This window comes from Gopherus evgoodei, chromosome 9, assembly GCF_007399415.2.
Source record: "Gopherus evgoodei ecotype Sinaloan lineage chromosome 9, rGopEvg1_v1.p, whole genome shotgun sequence".
Taxonomy (NCBI): Eukaryota; Metazoa; Chordata; order Testudines; family Testudinidae; genus Gopherus; species Gopherus evgoodei.
The window spans coordinates 105,910,632-105,936,075 of record NC_044330.1 but is presented as its reverse complement, the minus strand read 5'-3'; the positions used below and the strand labels follow the sequence as shown (position 1 = coordinate 105,936,075).

General features: G+C 39.1%; 1 protein-coding gene across 6 annotated transcripts in view; it reads right to left on the bottom strand.

Annotated features, from left to right (window-relative positions):
- Window positions 1-25,444, bottom strand: part of KLHL13 (kelch like family member 13) — a 127,459-nt gene that overhangs the window by 66,946 nt on the left and 35,069 nt on the right. For 3 of the 6 annotated variants that reach the window (XM_030575249.1, XM_030575251.1, XM_030575250.1), the window contains one exon: window positions 22,608-22,679. The exons of 2 other annotated variants lie outside the window; for them this stretch is intronic. In XM_030575249.1, coding sequence (XP_030431109.1) covers window positions 22,608-22,679 — 72 coding nt within the window. Of the gene's footprint in view, window positions 1-22,607; window positions 22,686-25,444 lie in introns of those variants that run through there. One more of the 6 variants, XM_030575246.1, reaches the window with a different exon arrangement.

Below are 25,444 nucleotides of genomic sequence, written 5' to 3'. Positions count from 1 at the left end.
CTGAGGGCATCCCTGCACACGTACACACACCCTCACCCCCTCAGTTCCCTGCTAGAAAGTAGGAGCATTTTGTTCTCCCAGCCAAAGCCTCTTCCTTGCTATGAAGACAATAATGGGAGGGTATCCACTAATTTATCCTTCTACTCTGCTTTCCCCTCATCAGTGAACAGCTCCAGTGATAGCTTCTACATTGCTAATAACATTCCCAAACTGCAGCAAAGTGGAGCTAACCTAATTTTCATCAATTTCACCACTCCCTTATTCCCAGGACCAACACTGAAAACTGACAACATGGTTAGTTTTCACAAGTTCCTGGGAAAGCCATAGGCAGCAGCAGAGGCAGTAGACAAGTCTGTAGATTGAAGATGTATACTCTCTTCATGTCTGGAAGAGCAGCTTTGCAACCTGTGTAACTATTTATTTATTTATTTATTTTAAACAAAAGCTTAGATTCTGCAGAAGTTGATGGCACTCATCCAAAGGTGCCTATTCACTACAGGAAAGTTAGTTTCACAAACCCTGTTGTAGCTCTTACTATAAGTACCCATTATAGACACTTTATCAAAGATTACAGAAAACCAGTGAACAGATGCATGCTAAACAGAGTTAGGATATTCTTGCAGATATTTGTCATTAAGAGATCTGTCTGAATAAAGGATATTATTTCATTCATTTTAAATGTCTAATTAAGAAAATAAATAAAATGCTTTAATAGTGCAACTGATGGCTCTGCTAGAGTAATGTTTCATGCATACAAAACTGACTAACCAGTTTACTCTCACTAAAAAGAAAATCTAGCAAATTTCACAGTATATTCGTTGTACCTGTGAAAAAATTGTCTTCAGAACTGATGGCTGTTTATCCTGAAACATGTAATTACCTGTACTTATGTTCCACATTGGAGCTATTTATTATCAAATGTCAAAAACAGTCCTGAACACAAAATGAAATTTAATTCAGTAACTATGAAAAAAAAAATTAAGAGTTGTGATATTTTCTGAAAAACTTCAAAATCAAACTAGAGTCAACAAGGAAGATGTATATTCAAAGATGCTAGCTATTTTGGTACTGCACACAAATTTGTTATGGTAAAAATGTATTCATTAACTCATTTCCAAACGTAAATTTAAAATGGCAATTTTGTTGTATGCACTTAGTACTCTTGCCTTATTTATTTAGCAAAAATTACATTAATAACTAGATGGCAACTTAGCTACAGAAGTCAGACATCAAAGGAAAGAACTGCTGCTAACGAACAAAAATTCTGGTAGCATTAGTGAGGATACAGTGAAAAATAAAGTGATATACCTAAATAGAAGTTGGATACTTAATATCTCTGGATTCCACTCAGTGTTATGGATTTCAATAGTGATTCCATAGCTGAATGAATTGAGATTAGAGTGGGGTTTAAACACCTTTGTATATGAGGAAATTGTGCACCAATCAACATGAAAAACAAAGCACTGAATCTAATCTAAAAACCTAATTTTTCAGAAGAGTTAAAAGTAAATCAGTATTATAACAAACAAGTACATGTTGCTGCAAAACTAGATGTGTAAAGCCCAAGAAACTTTGCAAAGAGCGTTTTGTAGTTCACACTAGTTATCTAAGGATGGCTTATCTTCAGTGGAAAGTTTGCTCTGTAGTAGATGAAAAAGACTCCGATGTAAGCACCAGCCAGTTAGCACTTATCCTAGACATGCAAGTCAAATTTAGATAGTCTCTGAAAACACCTATGTAGTGAGAGCGAACCCCTGAATCCATGAAATTCACTGGGTCATTTTTCTATCTTTCGAAGTCTTGAGGACAAATTTATGCTTATTTTGCCAAGAAAACACAAAGACAAAGTATAAAGTTACAAACACAAGTTTGTACAATAAACAGTACAAACAGCAGATGGCGAGTGCACCCCTAGGAACCTTTACTGCCCGTTAGGGATTATTTATCTCATTTAATTAATAGAAACTTCCATACACATTTACTTTCCATATGCTATTATTCTATACTAGTTATTAAATTTACAGAGTATTCTTAAGTTATTTAAAATACTGACTGTTCTACATAAAATTTAGAAATGTTGATGAAATATTTGATGCTGGATACGTTAGCTCTGCTATTTTGCAGAAAATATTAATTTATTTTGGCTTTATGAAAGATATGCTACCTCTCACAAGGAAAACTATTTTTATTTTTATGAATACTAATCTTCTCAGTATACACTGTCTACATCATAATCGTCTTTCTAAAATTTAGGGCACAGCTATGTCTAAAAATCCAGATAGCTTGAACATTCTAAATTTAAATTTCATTCATATATCTTCAAAAATTTACTATTGTTGTAAAATGTACTTCCATATTAATAGTAATTTGTACTTGCATACCACCTTCTATGTGAAGAGCCTGAAGCACCTGAACTCACCTGTAATGCAGGCAAGTATTTTGGTCTCATTTTATAGATTGGAAAATGAGACGTGTTTAAATGACTTGCTCAAGGTAAGAGGGGAAGTATGTAGAAGAATCCAGGAGAGAATCTAGGTCTCCCAATTCCCTATGCTTGTGAAAAGAATGCCCTTCCTTCCATCTTATGATTCAAACAGAAATGCAAATAAGTTATAAAAATAAAGCTGTGTCCTATTAGAGAGGAATCATATTTCAGAAGCAAGCAGAATGTATGTATCTTTATAATCTGTCCCTTAACTATAAAGGCTAAACTGGTATGACTTCCTTCAGATCTAAACTTTAAATATTTGAATATGGTTAGCTATGCCAAACACTTGAATGCTAGTATCCACTGTATTTTCTGTCCTGTAACTGTTGTTCACTCTTTAAAAGTCTTTACAAAAATCTGTTATGCCACCCTCTGGTGACAATGTGAACTAATGAGCATATCTAACAGAAGTTAGTCCCATAAAAATTACTCACTCACCTTGTCTCAGCATACCTAACACTTATTTTCACAAGTCCCCAGGTTTGTTTCATAAGCAGTGGAAAAAGAGAAACCATTAAATGTCACGTGTCCTAGCCAAACAAAATTTTATTTTTATGAACAATGTAATTACAGAATTTCTATTTATTGGTCTTTGTTTTGTATATAACGACAGAGCCAAATGGGGAAAAAATTTACATATATATTTTTATATGAGGAAACCACAATACAAAGTCAGATCAGATTTTAAAATAAGAGGTTTATGTAACCAAATTAGTTTTTTCTTTGGTAGATCTGAACAAGTTCACCAACTATATTTCAGTGAAGTTTATATATTTTCCATGAGAAGTACAGGTAGGCATCATATGACCACTGTAACTCATGATAAGGGAGCAAACATCGCGGCATACAGAACAAGCTGTAGTCAGCAAAAATGCTCTGCTGTAAATCCTGTTTAGAAAGTGTTACAATAATCAAGCCTTGTGACACAAATCTATTGCCATTGTAAAGTCACTGCATTGTGCATGTACAGCTATGTGTTTTCAGACATTCACTACGATTTGATAATTGCTTTTTCTGCAGTTTAATTCATTAGGGACTCCCATGCTAAATTTCAGGCTTCAAAGCTTAGGCAATGAATGACTCTGTAGACACAAGCTTAAATTCAGATATATTCAGCACTTCCATGAGTCTAGATTCTGGGATCGCTTGAAGGCTGAAGCCTTTGAAGTCTTACAGTCCATCTTCACATGGCATTCACGGGAAGTATGAAAGGATGGCAGAAGTGCTATTCGGTGTTCTGTCCAGGGTCTGGCTGCTGGTGAAGACATCCATGAAATCTTATAGCTGAGCCAGACATACGCTATTCCAAGCTACAGGATATAGCAGTCACTTCTCTGTGAGGGCCATTGCCAATTACACACACAACATTTGTTAAGCAGCAATACGTTTGGTACTGTATACTGAAAACAAATAGACAGTCCCTACCCCTTAACGATACAGAATAAAAAAATGTTTGCCCTGAGACATTGTAAGCACTGGTAATATAACCTTCCACCCCCATGTCCTCTAAAAATTTACATACAGATTTAATACAAAAATGACTGTGAATACACCAATGGTAGGCAAAGAAACTAACCTCAGAAGCTCTTCTAGGGTGCATTTAGAAACACTTTGTATTTACTCTTTTCTGCCTAATATAAATATGGTAAAGGGACTCTACCATGTATGGGATAAATGATTTAGGGTGTGTTCAGGGTAAATGTGCTGTCACTCTTCTACGAGAAAGTGAGAGGAGATGGCCCTCAGAGGCAGGGGGACTGACAGATGGAGGAGACTGGGGGTGGGGGGGGGGAGAACACTGGCAGGCAGAGGGGAGCCTGAGAGAGAAAGACAGAGAAACAGAGAGTCTATGTAAACTGAAACAGGGAGAGAAGGCAGACAGAGGAACAGAGGGAAACTAGGACAGGGAGTAAAGACAGATTGAACAGAACAAACATGCAGAAGCAGGGCCACCGAGAGCAGATTCAGGCCCCAGTGAAAAAATTTTGGAGGGCCCCCCAGCAAGGGCGGACCGGCTAAACAGGGCTGACGAAGCCAGGGAAGCTGGGCCCCAGAACCCTGCTAACCAACCAGTGGGGCCACTGAACTATCAACATGCTAAAGGAGCACCCAAGGACGATAAGGCCATTGCAGAGAAACTAAATGAAATCTTTGCACAGGGCTTCACCGCTGAGGACATGAAGAAGACTCCCAAATGTGAGCCATTCTTTTTAGGTGACAAATCTGATGAAGTGTCTCAGATTAGATGTCAGAGGAAGTTCTGGAACAAATTAATAAAACTTTGTAAATCACCAGGACCAGGTGCTTTTCACCCAAGAGTTCTCAAGGAACTTAAATGTGAAATTGCAGAACTACTAACTGTAGTCTGTAACCTAGCATTTAAATCAACTTCGGTACCAAACGATGTCAATTTTCAAAAAGAGATCCAGAGGTGATCCCAGCAATTACAAGCCAGTAAACCTGACTTCAGTACCGGGCAAACTAGTGAAACTATAGTAAAGAACAAAATGGTCAGACAGATTAACATAATTTGTTGGGGAAGAGTCAACATGTTTTTTGTAAAGGGAAATCGTGCCTCACCAGTCTACTAGAATTCTCTGAGGGGATCAACAAGCATGTGGACAAGGGGGATCCAGTGGATACAGTGTACTTAGATTTTCAAAAAGCCTTTGACAAGGTCCCTCACCAAAGGCTCTTAAGCAAAGTAAACAGTCATGAGATAAGAGGGAAGGTTCTCTCATGGATTGGTAACTCGTTAAAAAATAGGAAACAGAGTACAAATAAATGGTCAGTTTTCAGGATGGAGAGAGGTAAATAGGGGTGTCCCCCAGGGACCTGTACTGGGCCCGGTCCTATTCAATACATTCATAAATGATCTGGAAAAAAGGGTAAACAGTGCAGTGTCAAAATTTGCAGATGATCCAAAATTGTTCAAGACAGTTAAGTCCCAGGTAGACAGCAAAGAGTTACAAAAGGATCTCTCAAAACTGGGTGACTGGGCAACAAAACGGCAGATGAAATTCAATGTGGATAAATGCAAAGTAATGCACACTGGAAAACATAATCCCAACTATACATCTAGAATGATGGGGTTTAAATCAGCTGTTACAACTCAAAAAAGATCTTGGAGTCATTGTGGATAGTTCTCTGAAAACATCCACTCAATGTGAAGCAGCAGTCAAAAAAATGAACAGAATTTTGGGAATCATTAAGAAACTGACAGATAACAAAACAGAAAATATATTGTCTCTACATAAATCCATTGTACACCCACATCTTGAATACTGCATGCAATACGGTCACTCCATCTAAAAAAAAATAGATTGGAATTGGAAAAGGTTCAGAAAAGGGCAACTAAAATGATTAAGGTTTGGAGAGGGTCCCATATGAGGAGAGATTAATAAGACTGGGACTTTTCAGCTTGGAAAAGAGACAACTAAAGGGAGATACGATAGAGGTCTATAAAATCATGACTGGTGTGAAGAAAGTAAATAAGGAAGTGTTTTTTACTCCTCCTCATAACACAAGAACTAGGGGTCACAAAATGAAATTAATAGGCAGCAGATTTAAAACAAACAAAAGGAAGTACTTCTTCACACAACACTCAGTCAACCTGCGGAACTCCTTGCCAGAGCATGTTGAGAAGGCCAAGACTATAACAGCATTCAAAAAATAACTAGATACATTCATAATTAAGCAATCAATTTGCAAACATCTAGAAGATAATAAGGTAACAAGTGACAGTCAACACGGATTTCTCAAAAACAAATCTTATCAAACCAACCTGACAGCTTTCTTTGACAGGGTAACAAGCCTTGTGGGTAGGGGGGGAAGCAGTAGCTGTGGTATATCTTCAGTTTAGTAAGGCTTTTCATACTGTCTCGCATGACCTTCTCATAAACAAACTAGGGAAATGCAACCTAGTTGAAGCTACTATATAGTGGGTGCAAATCTGGTTGGAAAACCTTTCACAGAGTAGTTATCAGTGAGTCACAGCCACGCTGGAAGGACATGAGTGGGGTCCTGCAGGGATCAGTTCTGGGTCCAGTTCTGTTCAATATCTTCCTCAATTATTTAGATAATAGCATAGAGAGCACACTTATCAAGTCTGCGGACGATACCAAGCTGGGAGGGGTTGCAAGTGCTTTGGAGGATAGGATTAAAATTCAAAACGATCTGGACAAACTGGAGAAATGGTCAGAAGTAAATAGGATGAAATTCAGTAAGGACAAAAGCAAAGTACTTCATTTAGGAAGGAGCAATCAGCTGCACACATACAATATGGGAAATGACTGCCTAGGAAGGAGTACTGAGGAAAGGGATTGACGGGAGAAAAATTCTTGTCCTATCCTCAGAGGTTAAGAAAAACAAACAATGGCCTTAAATTGCAGCAAGGGAGGTTTAGGTTGGACATTAGAAAAAACTTCCTAACTGTCAGGGTGGTTAAGCCTTGGAATAAAATTGCCTAGGGAGATTGTGGAATTTCCATCATTGGAGATTTTTTAAGAGTAAGTTAGACAAACACCTATCAGAGGTGGTCTAACTAATACTTAGTCCTGCCATGAGCGCAGGGGAGTGGACTAGATGACCTCTTGAGGTCCCTTCCAGTCCTATGATTCTATGAAGGATAGGTTCATCAATGGCTATTAGCCAGGATGGGCAGGAATGGTGTCTCTAGCCTCTGTTTGCCAGAAGCTGAGAATGGGTGACAGGAGATGGATCACTTTATGATTACGTGTTCTGTACATTCCCTCTGGGGTGCATGGCATTGGCCACTATCGATTCATGTGGTCCCAGAGATCTGAAACAAGACTACCTAAGGTCCTTCAGCAACCATGGGTCGGGTCTGGTCTGGTCTGGCCCACAAGCATCCATCACCGGAGACAAATCCATCTCTTCAGGAAGTCACAAGAGATACTTGAGGCTCAAAGACTGACTTGAGCATTAGACAGCATCCAGTAAGATATTTGAGGAAAGAGGAACCTTGAACTAAACCAACAACAACCTACAACAGAGAATAGCCTGTACATACAGAGATACAGATATTCTTAATTTCAAGGGTTATATTTAGTTAAGTACACTTAGTAGTAAGCTGGTGTGTGTGTGTGTTTGAATTGTTCGGTGTTTTTTATTATACATATTCTTCATTTATTTAATGTTATTGTAGGTAAGCAGAATCCAGTTCCATTTGTTCCAATTTAAATAAAATCTCTGGTTACATTATTTTTTGACGACCAGTTTTATCTTGTCTACCATTAAATAACCTTTTATCCTGGTGTAACACCGCCCCCAACCCTCCACCTCTCCTTGCTGAGTGAATTATACCACCGTGACAGACCATTATTAGTAAGTCTTGGTCGGTGGTTTTGGGACAGGGTAACCCTCGGATGGACTTCAAATTATAACACAAATAACCTTGTCTGAGAGGTCAGTTGACACTAGAACACAGCACAATAGCGTAGGCAGCACACAGGCTTCTATCCATTCATCCTCCAACCACAGCCCATTTTCACTAGTATTTAACAGATATGCTCATAGTAAGTGTTCTGTCTTATGTGCTAACTAAGATAAGCTTCTACTGCTTTTATCTTTGTTAACATTCCAAAGTCAACGTAATACTAGGAGTAGAATTCTATTCCTTGTGTGCTAGATTTGTTGTTCAGATGTACCTGTTCTACTAGCACTGGAACCTGCGCAGTTGGACTGGTGTAGCTGAGGATAGAATTAGACCTGCAAAACTTTTATTACTGATACAAGGCAAAAAGAGTCCAGCTGGACTGTCAGATTTCAGGCTGAACTTGAAAGGTTAGCAGTTTATTTTAAAAAAATCTTACTTATAAACTGATCACGGATACAAAAACTGAGAAATATGTAATGTAACAATGGCAGCTTTACAGTCACTCTTCAGTGAAGAACCACACTTCAGATTAAAGCAATAGCCAACTTTGCAACCCAGGGCATGGGGCTCTGAAACAACTTAGTCATCAACATTCAGTCACCAGTGTGAAATAAATTTATGTCTTATACTAGTTACTAAGAAGGATATATATAATCATATACAGAGCACTGGGGAACTGAAAGTGGAGAGAGGAGCACAAAAAGAAAGTAAAAATTAAAGCCATTTTCTAGCCAAGATTATAATCCTTATTTCATCAGACTGGTAGGTATGGTCTCAGGAATCTGACTGCAAAATGAGTAAAAAGAACATCAATTCCTAAACTAAATAAATAAAATAGGTTACTGACCTATACTGGTTTAAACATAAGCATTATTAGAAAAACGGCTAACATTACATCAGCGTTTCTACAATCAATATATGTGGGTTTGTTTAGCGAATCATGACATAAGAGGGAATACAAAGAATATAATGAGTTGAAGCAAAGCTCAGAGAGAAAGATGTTTATATTTCTAATTCAGTTAGATTATCAAGACCATTCTGCATAGAAAACAACTGCTGGCAAAAAGCTGGATCCTAACATGAGCTTTTTTGCATTTATGAACAGTGGCAGTAACTGATTCCAGCAGAAAAATCTAATTCACTGAGGAAAAAGAATTCTTCAAAGCCTCACTTAAAGGTGAGCTGAAACAAACTGCTAAAATAATTGTTTAGCTATCAAAAGTAATTAATTCATTGTTCAAGGGCCACAACCACCAGATCAGATACTTTAACGAAAAGTAACTAGGATCTGCAAAAACTGGAATTTAGCTACTCTAGTTTGTTTCTTCTACATGGGACTATACCACCACCAAGCTGCACAGAAACTCATCAAATAGTCTTTTTAAATTACAGTGATATATAACAGGGATGGCCAAACATACTGACCCTCCATGTTGCATATGACAATCATCAGACAATAGAGAGCCGGAGCACACCTGTCAGGACTTAGGGCTTCAGCCCTGTGGGAAGGGGCGTCTCTGGGCTTCAGACCTGAGACCTCCCGCCCCACTGGGCAGAAGCCCCTACCCCACCACCCTGCGCTGCGAGGCAGAGGTCCCGACCTCTCCTCACCCCCAGTCTGGTAGGTGGAGAACCGTGGGGGCGGGGACAACGACTCTGTGAGCAGTGAAAGAGCTTTAACGGTAACTTTAATGGTAAAAGAGCTGCATGGTTTGGCCACCGTGATATATAATCTAATGTAAGAGGAACACAGAACCCAAAGCTTGAAGTTCTACAGACAGGAGTAGGTTTCAAAGTGCATTTGTAATTTTAAATCTGAATTTGACTCTCCAGTTTTTTGGGGGAGGGTTGTGGGTGTTTTCTTGTTGGTGATTTGTTTTTTGTTTTGTTTTGTTTTTTTATGTTCACACCTACATGTTTGGCTCTTTTAAACAGAAATAAAACATAAAGTGGCTCAAAAAATTCCCCTTCACAAAGTTCTCCATCCCATCATATTCTAACCTGATAGTTCTCCTAGACTGATAGAAAGGATGAGGTTTTTGCATTTCCCATCGAACATGAATATCATTACCTCTAAGCCATCCACAGTAGATGGAGGTCTAGTCTAGCTTCAAGTTAAACCAGTACAGGTGATGGCATGTTCACAGAACCAAACATGTTCACAGAACCTCACTAGTCTACACTTGGGAACTCACCCCTAACACAGCCGCACTGAAGAGAATTTTCAGTAGACGGTAACACACTGTAACAGCTGTGCTACCGTGCCAAGGCAAAGCCAGCAGGCAAAGTCAGAGCCAGTTACCCACATCCACTAGCTAGGCCAAGCTCCTATCAATGGCCTGCAACAGGACTGGGACTTATTGCTGGCCAGTTATACTGATCCTATCAGATGAGGAAAACCCAGGCATGAATGTACTGGAGCGATGAGGGTGAAGAGGAACCCAGCCAGGAGCCATAATATGACAGGATAGCCAGAGAAGTGGTGCTTTATAAATCCAGCCCAACTCCTCTCCACTTCACTTCCCATGTTGTATACTTCAGTCCATCCACATCCCTGTCCTTATTGGCAAATTTAAAGAGGACACTGATAAGCTTTAAACAGGGTTGCTATTCTGCCATCTTTGTCCAAAAGAGGGCTGAGGGACCTGTCAGCCTGTTTCTATATTACCTCTAGAAAGCTATCTTTAAGATGAAAATTAATACAGGGGCAGCAAGGAGAACATATGAGATGTAATACACTCGTTTCATATGCACTTCCTTTCCAGACCTCCTGCTAATAGACTTTGGGCTGCAATAGGCACCCTGAAGCAGGGCAATGAAATAATAGGCCTTGGGAATGTGGAAACAGTGGTCCAAAGGGATGGAGATGGAAGCTAACATTTTTTCTTTTAAAATGAGATATGAAGATGGAGTGAAATTGACAGTATACCCATGGAGGAGTTTGAGCAGCGGTCTCACCAGGCCAGGGATAAAAATATATAAAAGATTGGAACTAAAACAATTAAAATAGTATAAATAACATCTGAAGATATGCTTTGGTGGCAACATTATGTTCAAGAAGAAATCAGGTTTCTAAATGGGAAGCATTATTATTTGTAACAGCCACAATGCAGGCTGTCCAGGATAATACATTCCTGCAAAGATACCTACACTAATTACAAATACAAAAATATGTAAAACCTTTCCTCTATAGTTTGCACTGCAGCTCACGACAAGTCAGAGTTAATCTGATAGACACCATATTGGCAAAGCCTAATAGTGCATTTGCACAATGAAGGAACATTTCTTACATTTTAGAAACACACAGTCCTATGTTTTCAGCACAGATTCATATATTTTAGATTTTGTAGTCTCTGCCACTCTGTACAGTTGTCTTCAAATCCTGAAGTGTGCCGCACTATGCATTCAAGTGAGCTACAAACTGAATCACAGACATCTCCTAAGTGTCTAAAAACAATGGGTTAAATATTCTTAGAATACAGGCATATGGGAAGAAAAATATTCCTCAATGTATTCCATATGGTGCAAGTACTTTTTTTTTTTTAAAGGAGCAACTTAAATGGAAATCCCTCGTTAGCTTTTAGAGAAATTCTGTAGTTTAAATAACACCACACAGAAAGTCATCTTGCTTTTGAAAAGTAGTTCATTGGATTCTAGCCAGGAATGGCAAAAAAATGCAACAGATCCATTTACAGAAGAGGGAATTCCAAATGGATCAGCATCAATTTAACTGTTCCATCTCAACTTCATGTCAAATTATAAGTCATGGTTACAAGCTAGCACCAAAAGACTATTTTGGGGGCATAATAAACCTGAGAACAAATGCTTATTTATCAACAGATGGTATTCTCAAACAGATTACAGGAAGATTTAAGGATAGCATGTTCCTTTTCACACTGTGTCAAAGAGATACAGCATGTATTTCAGGAGCGCTCTTTTAGATAATCAACTGCTGGCTAAAGCAGCGTTCTAACTGCAACTCATAAAATGTGGATAACGCCTAAATGTACTGCAGACTAAGCTGCACGTTAGAACTATTCCTTTTTGGCAAAATAGGAAGCATCTTAAAGGCAGGCACAAAGATTGTAAGAGTGCTGTATTTTTCTGACAAGAACTAATCCAGCCTGTATTAAAAAATAAGGTTAAAGAGGAATTGGTTATTGAACAAAAGACTAAAATATAAATTAAAGATGATCACTACTATATTGATTACACTGAATTATGGAATACTTCAATTAAAGCTGCAGTGTGTTCAGCAGATACCAAAACAAGCAGAAGAGATATGTCCTACATAACTCAAATGTACACTTTTATCTGCAACATTAAGTGATTTTAGCTGGTAAATACATGGATACGCGTTCACATACAAACTACAGGTAATGCAAATTCATGTGTTTGACAAAACAGTCAGGATAGGAGAACAAAAGGAAAATCTGGGAACAAACTGAATGTGATTAGATTACAATACCATTGCTGGACCAAACCAGTTAGAATGATTTCCAAAGTTCAATTACATGCAGTCATATTTTAAAGCAGAAACTGTGAGTCTAATATGTAAATACAAGCATCACTGACCAAAACAATATGGTCCCTCAAATAGGATCGTTTCAAGTGGCCAAAATTATTGTTTGAGCAATTTCACCACCTAGATTGTGGATAAAAATTTTAAAATAGTGTTGGATCAAGAACTGAGGACACTGCTCAAAACAGCTCTTGTCCTTGCTATTTCCCCATTAACAACTATACCTTGAGATCAGTGAGACAGTTTTTAATCCATCTGATCTGTGCCCTATTAATTCCTTACAATGCAAGTTAGCTAACCAAAATGCCACATAGCACCAAGTCAAATACCTTGGAGAAACTTAAGTATATTAAAATCAACATAGTTGTCTGTATCAACCAGATCTGTAATTCTGTCAGAAAAGACTAACAGGTTTGTTTTACAAAAATCTACCCTCCACGAACTTGCACTGATTCATATTACATATATTTTTAGCCTCTAATTCTCTGTTGAGTCCTGGAATAACCACTCTATTGCTTTGCCTGCGATCAATATTAAGCTAACAGGTCTACGGCTCCCTGCATCACCTTTTACCTTTTTAACTATTGGAACTATGCTGGCAGACTGCCAATCCCTTTGAATTTCCTCAAGATTTGTTACAAACCAACACTAGTGATTCAGAGAGCTCCTTACCTAGTTTCTTTAGTACTCTTGGGTGTTCATTATCCAGGTCTGTTCATTTAAAAAGGTTTAATTTTAGCAGATGCTGCCTCGCTTCCTCCCTTGTTACAGATGGTAACCTTTTTATTATATCCACTTCATATGGGATGGTTATAATCACCTTTGTTTCAACAGAACACACACTTACTGAACATTTGTTTTTTCTACATCACTCTTTCCAATTAACCTATACCTGATCTGGTATTCTTCTTGTTCCTATTTAAAAATATCTCATCTTTAACTCTATTGGCCTTTGATATTTCATTGATTACTTTGGCTTCCTTCCTCAGTCACCTACTTTTTATTAGTTAGTAACTTGTATTCATTGTCATTTACTTCCTCTTTGTTCCAATCTTCTTTTAATGTTTTATCTCTCTGTTTAAAGAAGACAGATGGCTTCTTGCCCAGCATAATTTTTTCCCCCATGTGTGTGGAATTGTGGCTTTTGGGGGTATCTAATAGGATATCCTTGAACAGTTTCCAGTTTTGTTAACACATCTCACTTTAAATTTATGTTCCCAATAAGTTGTGCCAATCATTGCTTTAAGCCTTTGAAGTTCCAAATATATACATCATTGATAGTTGGCATATTCTTTTTTTCACACATTAAATGTAACCAGATCATGATCACTAGTCCCTAGAAAATTGTTAATTTTTAGGGGAGCAATCTCTTCTTTGTCCATCAGAATGAGGTTCAATACAGAGTTATTATATGTTGGTGCAAGACTTTCTGTGTTAAAATATCTTCTATTATTTTTAGAAACTTATTTTTATTTTTTATTACCGGATATGTAAAATGTCTGGCAACCACCCTGCAGGTTGAATTCACCCATAACAACTTTTCTTCCTGCACATAATGGAACAGTTTAAGGAACAGTTCGTCCTATTTGCTAGTGGGATTTGGTGGTCTATAATCCATGTTCATCAGTCACCTGTCTTTAATTTTACCAGTTAGAACTTTACTCCAAAAACATTTGAAGTTCTGTGATTCTGAACTATTACTTTAACAGATAACAGTGTCTGATGTAGAGTCCACCACACTCCACTTTTTCCTTTTCTATTCTTAGGTAACAAGTTGTAACTATTGATTTTAGCGTTCCAGTTTTAAGACCCATCCCACTAAATCAGCGATAACAACTGACAAAATGCAGCCCTGTATTCACAGCCCTGTAATAGTCTTTGTACAACATATGCCTTGTAAGCTATCATTTGAAAATTAACAACAACTTAGTCAATATCATCATGGTGGAATGTATTTAGCAACATTATATGTAAAGTTATAAATTCCCCCTGAACAATGTTGGTAGCAATGTCCAAACCCACATAGCCCAGATTAGGCAGGACTGGTCAAGCAGGTCTTCAGCTAAGAAATGTGTTTATTCAATTTACATATAAGTAGTACACAAGGTCCTTGAAACAGCAAGAGGGAGGCAAGGCAAAATCTACATTTTAGCAAACATCATGAAACCTCTTTCACAAGACTTCATCCTCACAGAGGGAATAAAATTTATCTAGGAGTAACCCTGAGGAAAATGCAATTTCAAAAGGTGATTGAACTATAAAAGTGAGGGGCAAAGACACCCCAAGTCTCTCCCTATCCATCGCTCTCTTTTTCACCTAAGAAAAAAGAAACAACCTTTGAAAGCAGATCCTGGCCTGAGAATTTGGTCAGCAACGTTACTGGGAACCTGCGGTAAGAACTTCACCGTGAACCAAGTCTAGTTTGTCAAGTTCAGAAAGTATTTTCATCTCTCTCTTGTAACCATTTCTGACATTAAAGCCTTATAATCACCTAAAACCCTGTAGTCAAATAAACTTGTTTTAGTCTTTAATTAAAATCAATCCAGTACTGTAAATTGTTTGGGTAACTCCATTTAAGATGGCAGACAGCTGTATACTGATCCCCTTAGTGGGGCAGCAGACCTAATAACAATGGCGGATTAGCCACTAGGCCAGGGTCCACGGGCCCTGGCCAACTGGGGGCCCTGGAGCCCCAGCTGTTGGGCGGGGCGGGGAAAGCCCCCATGTCCCCCAATCCTGCTCCCTAGCAGCAGCTGTGGGGCATCAGAGAAAGCCCCAGTGCCCTGACCCCGGTCCTCAGCAGCAGTGCAGTGGTAGCAGGGGAAGCCCAAGCACTAGGACTCCTGCTGTGGCCCAGGACTGGAGGAGCTCTCGCTACCTGCCATGGCCTCAGGGCTGGGGAAGCTCAGGCTCCCAGCTGCGGCCTGGGGCCATGGCGGAGGGACAAAGCTGCTCTGGTCTAGGGGCCACAGGGGGAGGGAGAGGAGCAGAAAATAGCAAATGGGTTGAGGGGCTGCAGTGAGAGGGCAGAAGGGGGGGGGGACCCTGGGTGGAGTATGGGCAGAAAGGGTTGGTGAGGGGCCCCACTTGCTCTGGCCCAGGGCCCCAGGATACCTTAATCCATCTCTGCCTACTATATCTGGAGTGTCTAAGAGACAGTTGAGACGTTTGAGGGGAAAATTTGGGACTTGGAATGCGTTGAGGTCACTCTGCAAGTACACCTCTACCCCGATATAACGTGACCCAATATAACAGGAATTCGGATATAACGCGGTAAAGCAGCGCTCTAAGGGGGCAAGGCTGCACGTGGTTTCACCTATAACAGTAAGATATTTTGGCTCTCGAGGACAGCGTTATATTGGGGTAGAGGGGCAGTAACCAGAGGCTGCTGGAAGCCAGAGTGTGGCTGGTATTTGCCAACAGGCTGCTGGGGTCAGAGTTGTCGGAACAGAGCTGTAGCTGTACACAGACATTCAGCAGGGGTGGGATAGCTCAGTGGTTTGAGCGTTGGCCTGCTAAATCCAGGGTTATGAGTTCAATCCTTGAGGGGGGCATTTAGGGATCAGGGACAAAAAATCTGTCTGGGGATTGGGCCTGCTTTGAGCAGTGGGTTAGACTAGATGACTTCCTGAGGTCTCTTCCAACCCTATTATTCTATAAAAAAGATGTGACCTGCATGCTCTTTGGTTGTCTGTGAGGAGTTTACATTGGGAGTTACTACAGCAAAGCACTGTGAGGCACCCCAGGTTGCAGAGCAGGGGTGACAGCCCCTCAGAGGTCTGGATTTCACTCAGGAGTATATCATATCAACCACATCATATTTCTTCTCATATAAAAAAACTCCAAGTCATTTTGTTTATTACCTACCTTCCTAGCACTAGTATTCAAACAATTTCAAAATTTCTTCCTTACATGCCCACAGTGCTTGGATTTGCCATATGCAAGATACCATGAGGCTGGCATACCATGAATGCCTCCCACTTAGTGACTCATTTAAAGCCCTCCTGCTCACCCTAGCTAATCATCCAGGAGACTGATGCCCCTATTAATCAAAGCAAGGATTACAAGCGGAGGGGAAAGAAGCTGATCTAGAAGATCAATGATGTAGACAAACATACAATTTATTTTTAAATTTACTTTACATTCTTAAAATATGCATGAGAATTTTGATATTGACACAGCCAATAACGACATATAAATACAAAATGCCATTAAGAGAGAAACAGTATTAGTTTGGCTGGCCAGCCTTGAAACAGAACCTCCTGAAATTTTCAAACTAGTTCAGGATCCAACACAGAATTTGTCAGGACTGATTTTATTGACAATAAAACCATCTGGAGCTCCATGCAAAACAGAAGTTCAATCTGGGAAGTCCCAACTGTTTGTCTGAGAAGACTGACACTGGACCCCATATTCTTCATAGTGATATTATGACATGATTATTGCATAATTATGTATTTTTGACAAGAACGAACGGTGATGTAAGGTGGAAAAGTTATGATTTGCTGAATATGATTATTCTATTTGTATGCCTGTATCATTTATCATTCAAACGTAGTTACACCTGGGTAACACCCACTGGGTAACACCAAGATACTTTCAGTCTAGATAGCTGGTTGGGAAGCACCGATTCAGGGCAATGAGCCATTAGGGAGAACAACAGGCCTCAGGAGAAGCTTATCTCTCACCTGTGAAGCCTTCCTGAGAACACTCCAAACAGCCTGTAAGTAATGGCTGCTATGACTCTACAAGGACATGTGACCAGGTCACATGATTCTGGATTCCATCTTGGGATGTCAGTGTTTTTCCACAAACTGGTCTGGGAACCAAAGTTTTGAAACAAAGGGTTCCCAACATATGCTAAGGCTACAGAAGGCAATGAGTGACCTCATCTGTTGTTCTTCATTTCCTACACATGAGAACTCCTGGAAATACCTGAGGAGCAAAGACTGAACTGGGGGAAGTGCTGGACTCAGGCTAAAGGGATTTCTAGCCTGTGTATGAAAGATCTGGGGATTCCAAGCTGTAAAGCAAGTGCAACTTGCCGCTTAAGAATCTGCAGCCTGCATGTACCATTAGCCAGGGTGAGAATTTGCTAAATCATATCCTATCCTTCTAGTATCTTAGATTTAGTTTGCATTTTTGTTTATTTACTAGGTAACCTGCTTTGACCTGTTTGCCATCACTTATAATCACTTAAAATCTTCTGCAGCTAATAAACTTGTTTTTGTTTTATCTAAACCAGTGAGTTGGAGTGAAGTGCTTCAGAATCTTAGCTCAGAGAGGCTGTTGCATGTTCCTCTCCACGTTGGGGGGGTAGGAAATCTACGAGCTTATGCTGTACAGTTCCCTGTGCAGTACAAGACTGTAATAATTTTGGGTTTAAACTCCAGAGGGGGTGCATGCCTGGGGAGCGGAGAGTTACCTAGGCCACTTATTCTCAACCAGGGTGACCCCTAGGAGACTTCAAACAGGGCCAACCTTAGACTCGCTGGGGACCAAGAAAGAAAGCTGAAGCCCAGGTACCTGTGTCCTGCCACTCAGGGCTGAAGCTGAAGCCTGACCAATGTAGTTTTGTGGTAGCCCGTGGCATGGGGCCCCAGGCAATTGCCCTGCTTGTTACCCCTAATGCCAGCAGAAAGCCAGTTTATATGCAGAAAGCCACTTATTGTGACACAGGTGGGCCGTGGAGTTCTTATAGCATGTTGAGGCGGGGCCTCAGAAAGAAAAAGGTTGAGACTCTCTGACCGAGGCTTTACCCTGTTGGTTCATGAAGTAGCTAGTCAGAGAGCCCGCATGTAATTGCAACTGGATGTATGCTGGTGGAAGTGTAAGATCTTGTCACAGCAGCAGCACAGTGTGAAAGGAAGCCCAGGCTGCTGCGTCAGAGGGCTCCGTGGTACCCCAATTCCAGGCATCACCCTGGGGGGAACCTGTAACAAAGACATCACCTCTTTAGAGGTTTTTGGCTGAAGGAGTTGATTCTTTCAATTTAGTTAAAGAAGTTTTGCCCTCTAATTTGGGATATAAAAAGAAGAAGATACATAAATCGGAACTTGGATCACTATATTGACTTTTTTTTGCTTTACTTTTTGAGTAGACTTCAGTTTGAACAAATAAGCTGTATATATTCTGTGATGGGGCAAGGCCAGATGGCTACAGTAAAGTACTGAGAAACAGGTATGTTAGCCCCAGGCTAAACAAATCCCTAGGACCCTGGTAATCAAATGGCAGTTGCTCCAGGTTAATCAAGGCACCTGGGGCCAATTAAGATCTTTCTAGAAGGCAGTGGAGATAGCTACTTTAATTAGAACACCTGCAGCCAATCAAGGCAGGCTAATCAGGGCACCTGGGTTTAAAAAGGAGCTCACTCCAGTCAGGCAGAGAGGAGCAGGAGCGAGTGAGAGAGTGTACTGCTGGACGAGTGAGGAGGACAAGCATTATCAGACACCAGGAGGAAGGTCCTGTGGTGAGGATAAAGAAGGTGTATGGAGGAGGCCATGGGGAAGTAGCCCAGGGAGGTGTAGCTGTCATGCAGCTGTTACAGGAGGCACTATAGACAGCTGCGATCCACAGGGCCCTGGGCTGGAACCCAGAGTAGCAGGCGGGCCTGGGTTCCCCCAAACCTCGCAACTCCTGATCAGACACAGGAGGAGCTGACCCAGACTGTGGGTTCCACAAGAGGGGAAGATCACTGAGGTGAGCAAATCTGCCAATAAGCGCAGGACCCACCAAGGTAGAGGAGGAACTTTGTCACAATTCCTATTAAGAAGTCTGAGGAAAAAGGCACAATAGTTATTGTGATAGAAGTTTTCTTTTCAGACAGGTCATGAAACACCAACATCAGGGGGGAAAACAGCTACACAAAGACAGCTACAGTTCACCTGGCTTTTATGTAATAAATGCCCTTGTTCTAGCAGTGTACCTCATACAAATAATTTTAAGCATTTCTGATAATGGATTGTACCTCTTATAAGCTATAAATCTTGGATCCACTTAGAAGACCACACACGTGCATATGATACATTGCCTTTTAGTGATGTTTCAAAGTAAGGTTTTCCAAGTATATCTAACAGATTTCATCCTTCTCCCCTCCAATGGACGATAGATGCTATGAGGATCCCTGTAGTGGCTCCCAGAACCACAGCTAATTTAAATACTACTTATCCCACTTTTTAAAGGGTGACAGTTGCAGTTTATTAGAATAATCCCTTCATGCTGATATTTCTAAGACAGAGAATTTTGTTTGTATATAAACAGAGTGCACTTATAATTCCTGTAAGCATACTAAAATCTCTCTGCCTGGCGAGTTGTCTCAACTACTTCAAGTCTAGGAAAACTGAAAGGAAATACTCTTATGCTGATGCACAAAGAAGACTGGAACATTTAGAAACAACTAAAAAAAACTGACAAGTATCTCTGTAGGAAATTGAGAACAGATTACTTACAGTTCAGTATGCGAGGTAAATGAAGCATTAATATAGAAGGATAATGCAATTCTAAATATAGTCAGAATCTGAAAACACCATAATGAGTTTTGTTTTAGAAAAGTAAAATGAGTTAGAGACAAACTTAATAAAAAGTCTGAAGTTGTAGTTGTACGGTTGGTACATCCATTCTTCAGTTAAAATATCCCTCTAGCGCACAGACCTGCACTTCCTGGCTTAGTCTGTGGTTTCTCCAGAGTACAAATATCAGGATTAAGCACAGAATAGAGCAAGACAAAGTGTCGCTTACCATATCTATTGTTTATTTCCAGATAATACTGGAATGAGATGAAGCCACTATTACAATCTGAACAATCTATTCATGTCCTTTCTTACATGCATGTTTCATACCCTGCTAATTGAACACTGACATAAAAGAGTATTTTGCACCCTATTTATAATGTGCTGATGAATTAGTAACAATTAAATTTGAAATTTTGTCTTCAGCTACCAGGAACTTCCTGGTAAAATTAATTAAAGGTATACTCACGTCCTAGCTTCTTAACAACACCCAGCGGAAGATTCTCTCTACACTGCATCCAACTACAATAAGTATATTGACATTTGTAATCAATGTGGAGAGCTGATCAAATAGCATACATTTTAAGAAACTACCTGAAGCAATATCAAAACCGTTAGCAATTTTCTTGAAACTCATGGAGGTTGAATGAGGTTTCAGAGGACTGGAAACAGCAAACATTGTAACCATCTTTAAAAATGGGAACAAGAGAACCTAGAAAATTACAGACCAGTCAGCCAAAAGTGGAAAGATATGTGGAAAGATACTAGAGCAAATATTAAACAATCAAATGAAAGAATAAGAGAGTTATAAGGAATAGCCAACAGGGTTACTGGCTAATGGCTGGGGGGGAAAGAGTAGACGCGAGATATCTTAGTAAGGTTTTAGTAAGGTTTTTGACACAGTCCTGCAAATTAGGCAAATGTGATCGAGATTAAATTACTGTAAGGTGGGCACACAACTGGTTAAAAGACCATACTCAAAGAGTAGTTATCAATGGTTGGCTGTCAAACTGGGAAGGTGTATGTCTGTCCTTGGTTCATTACTATTCAATATTTTCTCTAATGATTTGGATAATGGCGTGGAGAGTATGCTTATAAAAATCTGTGAATGACACCACGCTGGGAGGTGTTGCAAGCATTTTGGAGGACAGGATTAGTATTCAAAATTACCTTGGCAAATTGGAGAATTGGTCTAAAATCAACCAGATGAAATTCCTATCAAGACAAGTGCAAAGTATTTCACTTAGGAAGGAAAATTCATAACTACAAAATGGGAATAACTGGGTAGGCGGTAGCACTTCTCAAAGGATCTGAGGGTTATAGTGGATCACAAGTCAACAATTTGAAGCAGCTGTGAAAAAGGCTAATATTCTGTGATGTATTAACAGGAATGTCAAATGTAAGATATAGGAGGTAGCTGCCCTACTCTACTCAGCCCTAGTGAGGCCTCAAGCAGGAGCACTATGTCCAATTCCAGGTGCCACGCTTTAGGAAAGATGTGGACAAACAGGAGAGAGTCCAGAGGAGAGCAACAAAATGATGAAAGGTCAGAAAACTTCATCTATAAGGAAAGATTTAAGAAAACCTGGGTATGTTTAGTCTTGAGAAAAGAAGACTGCAGTAGAATCTGTAAGTCTTCTAATATGTTAAGAGCTGTTATAAAGAGAATGATAAAATTGTTCTCTGTGTCTACTGAAGATAGGAGAAGGAGTAATGTGCTTAATCCGCACCAAGGGAGATTTAGGTTAAGTATTAGGGAAAACTTTCTTATCACAAGGACAGTTGTTCTGCAACAGGCTTCCAAAGGAGGCTGTAGAATTCCCCATCATTGGAGGTATAAGAACAGGTTGGACAAACACTTTTCAGGAATGGTCTAGGTTTATTTGGTTCAGCTTCAGTGCAGAGGGATAGTCTTGATGACCACTCGAAATCCCTTCCAGTCCTAGCATTTCTATGATTTTAATAAGGGACTCTAGACCATTCCAATTATATAAAACATGATTGATCCCAAACAAACAGAGTTTGACAGAGTTCAAAACAGAAAGAAAAGGCTGAAATGCAGCTGCTAAAATAATCTGGAGTTTATCATCTTCTAGTATATAAAGAGAGTGTCTAGATTCCTACCCTGAATCCTAGAAAGGTTGGGTAACAGTTAACTGCATCAATAATAGAAAGCTGAAGTTAAAAAAAAATTTTTTTTCAAAGGAAAACAGGGCAGTTGAATTCAGAATTTTGTTTTAAAGACACCAGAATTCCTCCTCAACCAGCCTAGCAATCAAGTGTCTTTAGCATATTCTGATTGTGTTCCTGACAAAGAGCAAGAGCAGATCCAAAAGACTGGTACGCTTCACTAGATAGACTGGGGAGGGATCTCTAACTGATTCCTTGCATTTTACTTATAGAACTGCAAGCTTTTCATTTTGGAAAAATCATGTACTCTATGTCAGAGGAACAAATAAACTTATGAAGTGAGTAGCATATTATGTGTTGTATGTTTTATTTCTCAAAACATTTGCTTTTGGTTTTGGGGGTGCTTTTTTGTTCTGTTTTGTTTTGTTTGTTTTTCAGATTTCTTCAAGCTTTTCCAGAAAGAAAAAAGGAATAGGTTTTCGAGGTTAAGAAAAATCGCAGCCACCCTGATAATAAGCACAGAAGACGCTGCCTGATTTTAGCTACTTATATAAAACATACCTGTCATGAAGCACTGCTGACATCTCCCCTCTGAGCACAGAATGATCCATGCCGTCAAGGTTAGTAACTCCCCTGTTGACCAAATGAGATAAAATATAACTTGTAATTTTAAAAAGAAGCAGCCACCCTAAAGTGTTTTTAACATCAGGGACTTAAAAATGCAGTCACTGTTGAAGATTCATGAAGCCTATCTATTGTTTTGTTATGAAAAGGTGGCTTTTGTTTTAAATGGAAAGAAAAAGCACAACAGAGTGACAGAATGAACAATAGGTCCATTGTATAATTAATTGATTGTGGCACAGTAAATTGAAGCACTGCTTATTGCCATCATACCTCCTCTCCCTTTTTAGTTTTGAACATATTTTTAACATTTTGTCTGTATTTTAGAAACTATTTTCAGGATCTTGTTGAAAAGCCATTTTTCTACATTTCAAAACAACTAGAAATTACTATTCATGAACTAAAATCTCTCAAGTAAACAAGTATAAATATCTAAACACTACAGAAATAAACTGCCAATCCTCAGCAGAGAGAGCCATCCCCCAATGAAACATTTCTTAGAACTATGTTCTCCCCATCTCCTTCACAAAATTTGAATGTATAGAAGATATATAAGCCAGTTTAGCACAATTTTACTTTCAGATCCTCACTAACCGTGCCTGCATAACTGTCACTCTGGCAAACATGAAGTAAATCAACATTTTACAAGGTACTGCATTTAGATCCTGTCTGTGCAACTAGAAAGGACTGCTAAGAAACTGGTTAACCTGTTTGGTCACATTCCACCCTGTCAACAATGAAGTAGCAAAGATGTTTTTGGAAGTCATTAAGAATATACTGCCTCATATTAATAAAAAAAAATTGAAACCACATTGTGCCTCATTTGCAATTTGTACAAAGTCAAATTATAGGAAATTCTTTTTAAATAGCCATTTAAGAATTCACTCCTAAAAGAATCTTTGAGATGCAGAAAGGGCATTAGTTAAAATAGTGAAAAAACAGGGAAAAAAAGAAAAAGAGCCTTGTAACTCCTTTATTACTGTCACGGAACTTCAAAAGTGTTTTCAGTTTAACCTGTGAGTCAGCAGTAACTTTGAATTCAGGGTTTCGGTAATCAGGTTCACAGTTATTTTTGTACCATTAAAATATTTATCTAACTTTCTCAATTATTAGAGCTTCCTTGATCTGTGCGATACAAAAAAAAGTATGGAATTTTATGTATAAAAAGTGTATGTTGAGTATTTAAAATTTTACTGATCTCAAGAACACAATACTTACTTTTCTAGAAACACATTAATATTTAACTGGGAAAGTTTATCAGATCAAGTGCTAACTTTATTTTTATTTAGAACACAATTAGTGCCTTTCTCGTGCACATTATGTACAGTATCACGGGTGGGATACAGATAATAGTTTCAATGCAAGAATACAAATGAAGGCCCGACCCCTTTTAGATTTTAAATACCTTTTTTAGAATACAAATTGGTAACTATCAATAAAGGACAAACATTTTTATCCAAACCAAGAAATATCACTCTTCAGCTAGTATCTTGCACTGCATATTTAAAAACAAAAAAACTAACTAAATTTTGTAAATGCAAGTTTATAATGGAAGAGCTAAATTTATCTTACCCCATGACCTTACAGATTCTTATGCATGAGTAACTATGTGAGGAGTATCACTGAACTCACCAGGATACTAACATGTGTTTGCTGAATCAATTAGTAGCATGTAAAGTTAACAAATAAATGAGACAACTGTATAATTATTTGCTTTTTGCAAGATAAGCAAATAAACTGTAGAAGACTAAATTTCTCAAAGTTGGGATAATTTTCAAAAGATTTAATATCAAAAGGAATACTGATTTTTAATTTGGTTGTTAGCAGAGGTCTATTTCCAAACAAAGTCTCAGAGTATGGATTTTAGCCAAATAAAACATTCAGTTTCTGCACCTTTTAAAAAAATACCCTAGGTTGCAATAAAAAGCATAACTCAATCAGCATCTACCACCACTTCATACTAACTTGAAATACTGTACGCACAACTGTACGGCAGAAGACCAGAAATTAGAAAAAAAATTGCCAGTAAAACTGGCAGGTAATTAAAAGTTGACTGGATTTTTTAGACCAATTCACATGATCCAGGATATTGTATAGTTTAAGGGTAGAGGAAATAAAATTTTTAGTATTCAAACCTACAAGCTATGAGGAAACAGCAGAAAGAAGGCCTTTCTTCACTCTCCTCCCTAATGTATCCAGCTCTCTAGCAACAACTAGCAGAATTTACATTTAATCTTGCATCTGATGCCATTAGGTAACTAATTTAGCTGGCTAAAAAGCCTCACAGAATTGATGGAGATACCTAGTTTTGCCACTCTTCCTGCAACCAACTTCTTAAGTAAGCCCTTATACCAGGGGTAGGCAACCTATGGCACGCATGCCAAAGGCGGCACACGAGCTGATTTTCAATGGCACTCACACTGCCTGGGTCTCGGCCACCGGTCTGGGGGGCTCTGCATTTTAATATAATTTTAAATGAAGCGTCTTAAACATTTTAAAAACCTTATTTACTTTCCATACAACAATAGTTTAGTTATATATTACAGACTTATAGAAAGAGACCTTCTAAGAACGTTAAAATGTATTACCGGCATGTGAAACCTTAAATTAGAGTGAATAAATGAAGACTCGGCACAGCACTTCGGAAAGGTTGCCGACCCCTGCCTTATACAATTTACCACAGAGGAATAATAGTACTGATTACAGCAGGAGACTAGAAGTCAACTCACTTGGTCTGCAACTGCCTCTATCACTGAGTTACTGTGTGGCCTTCAGCA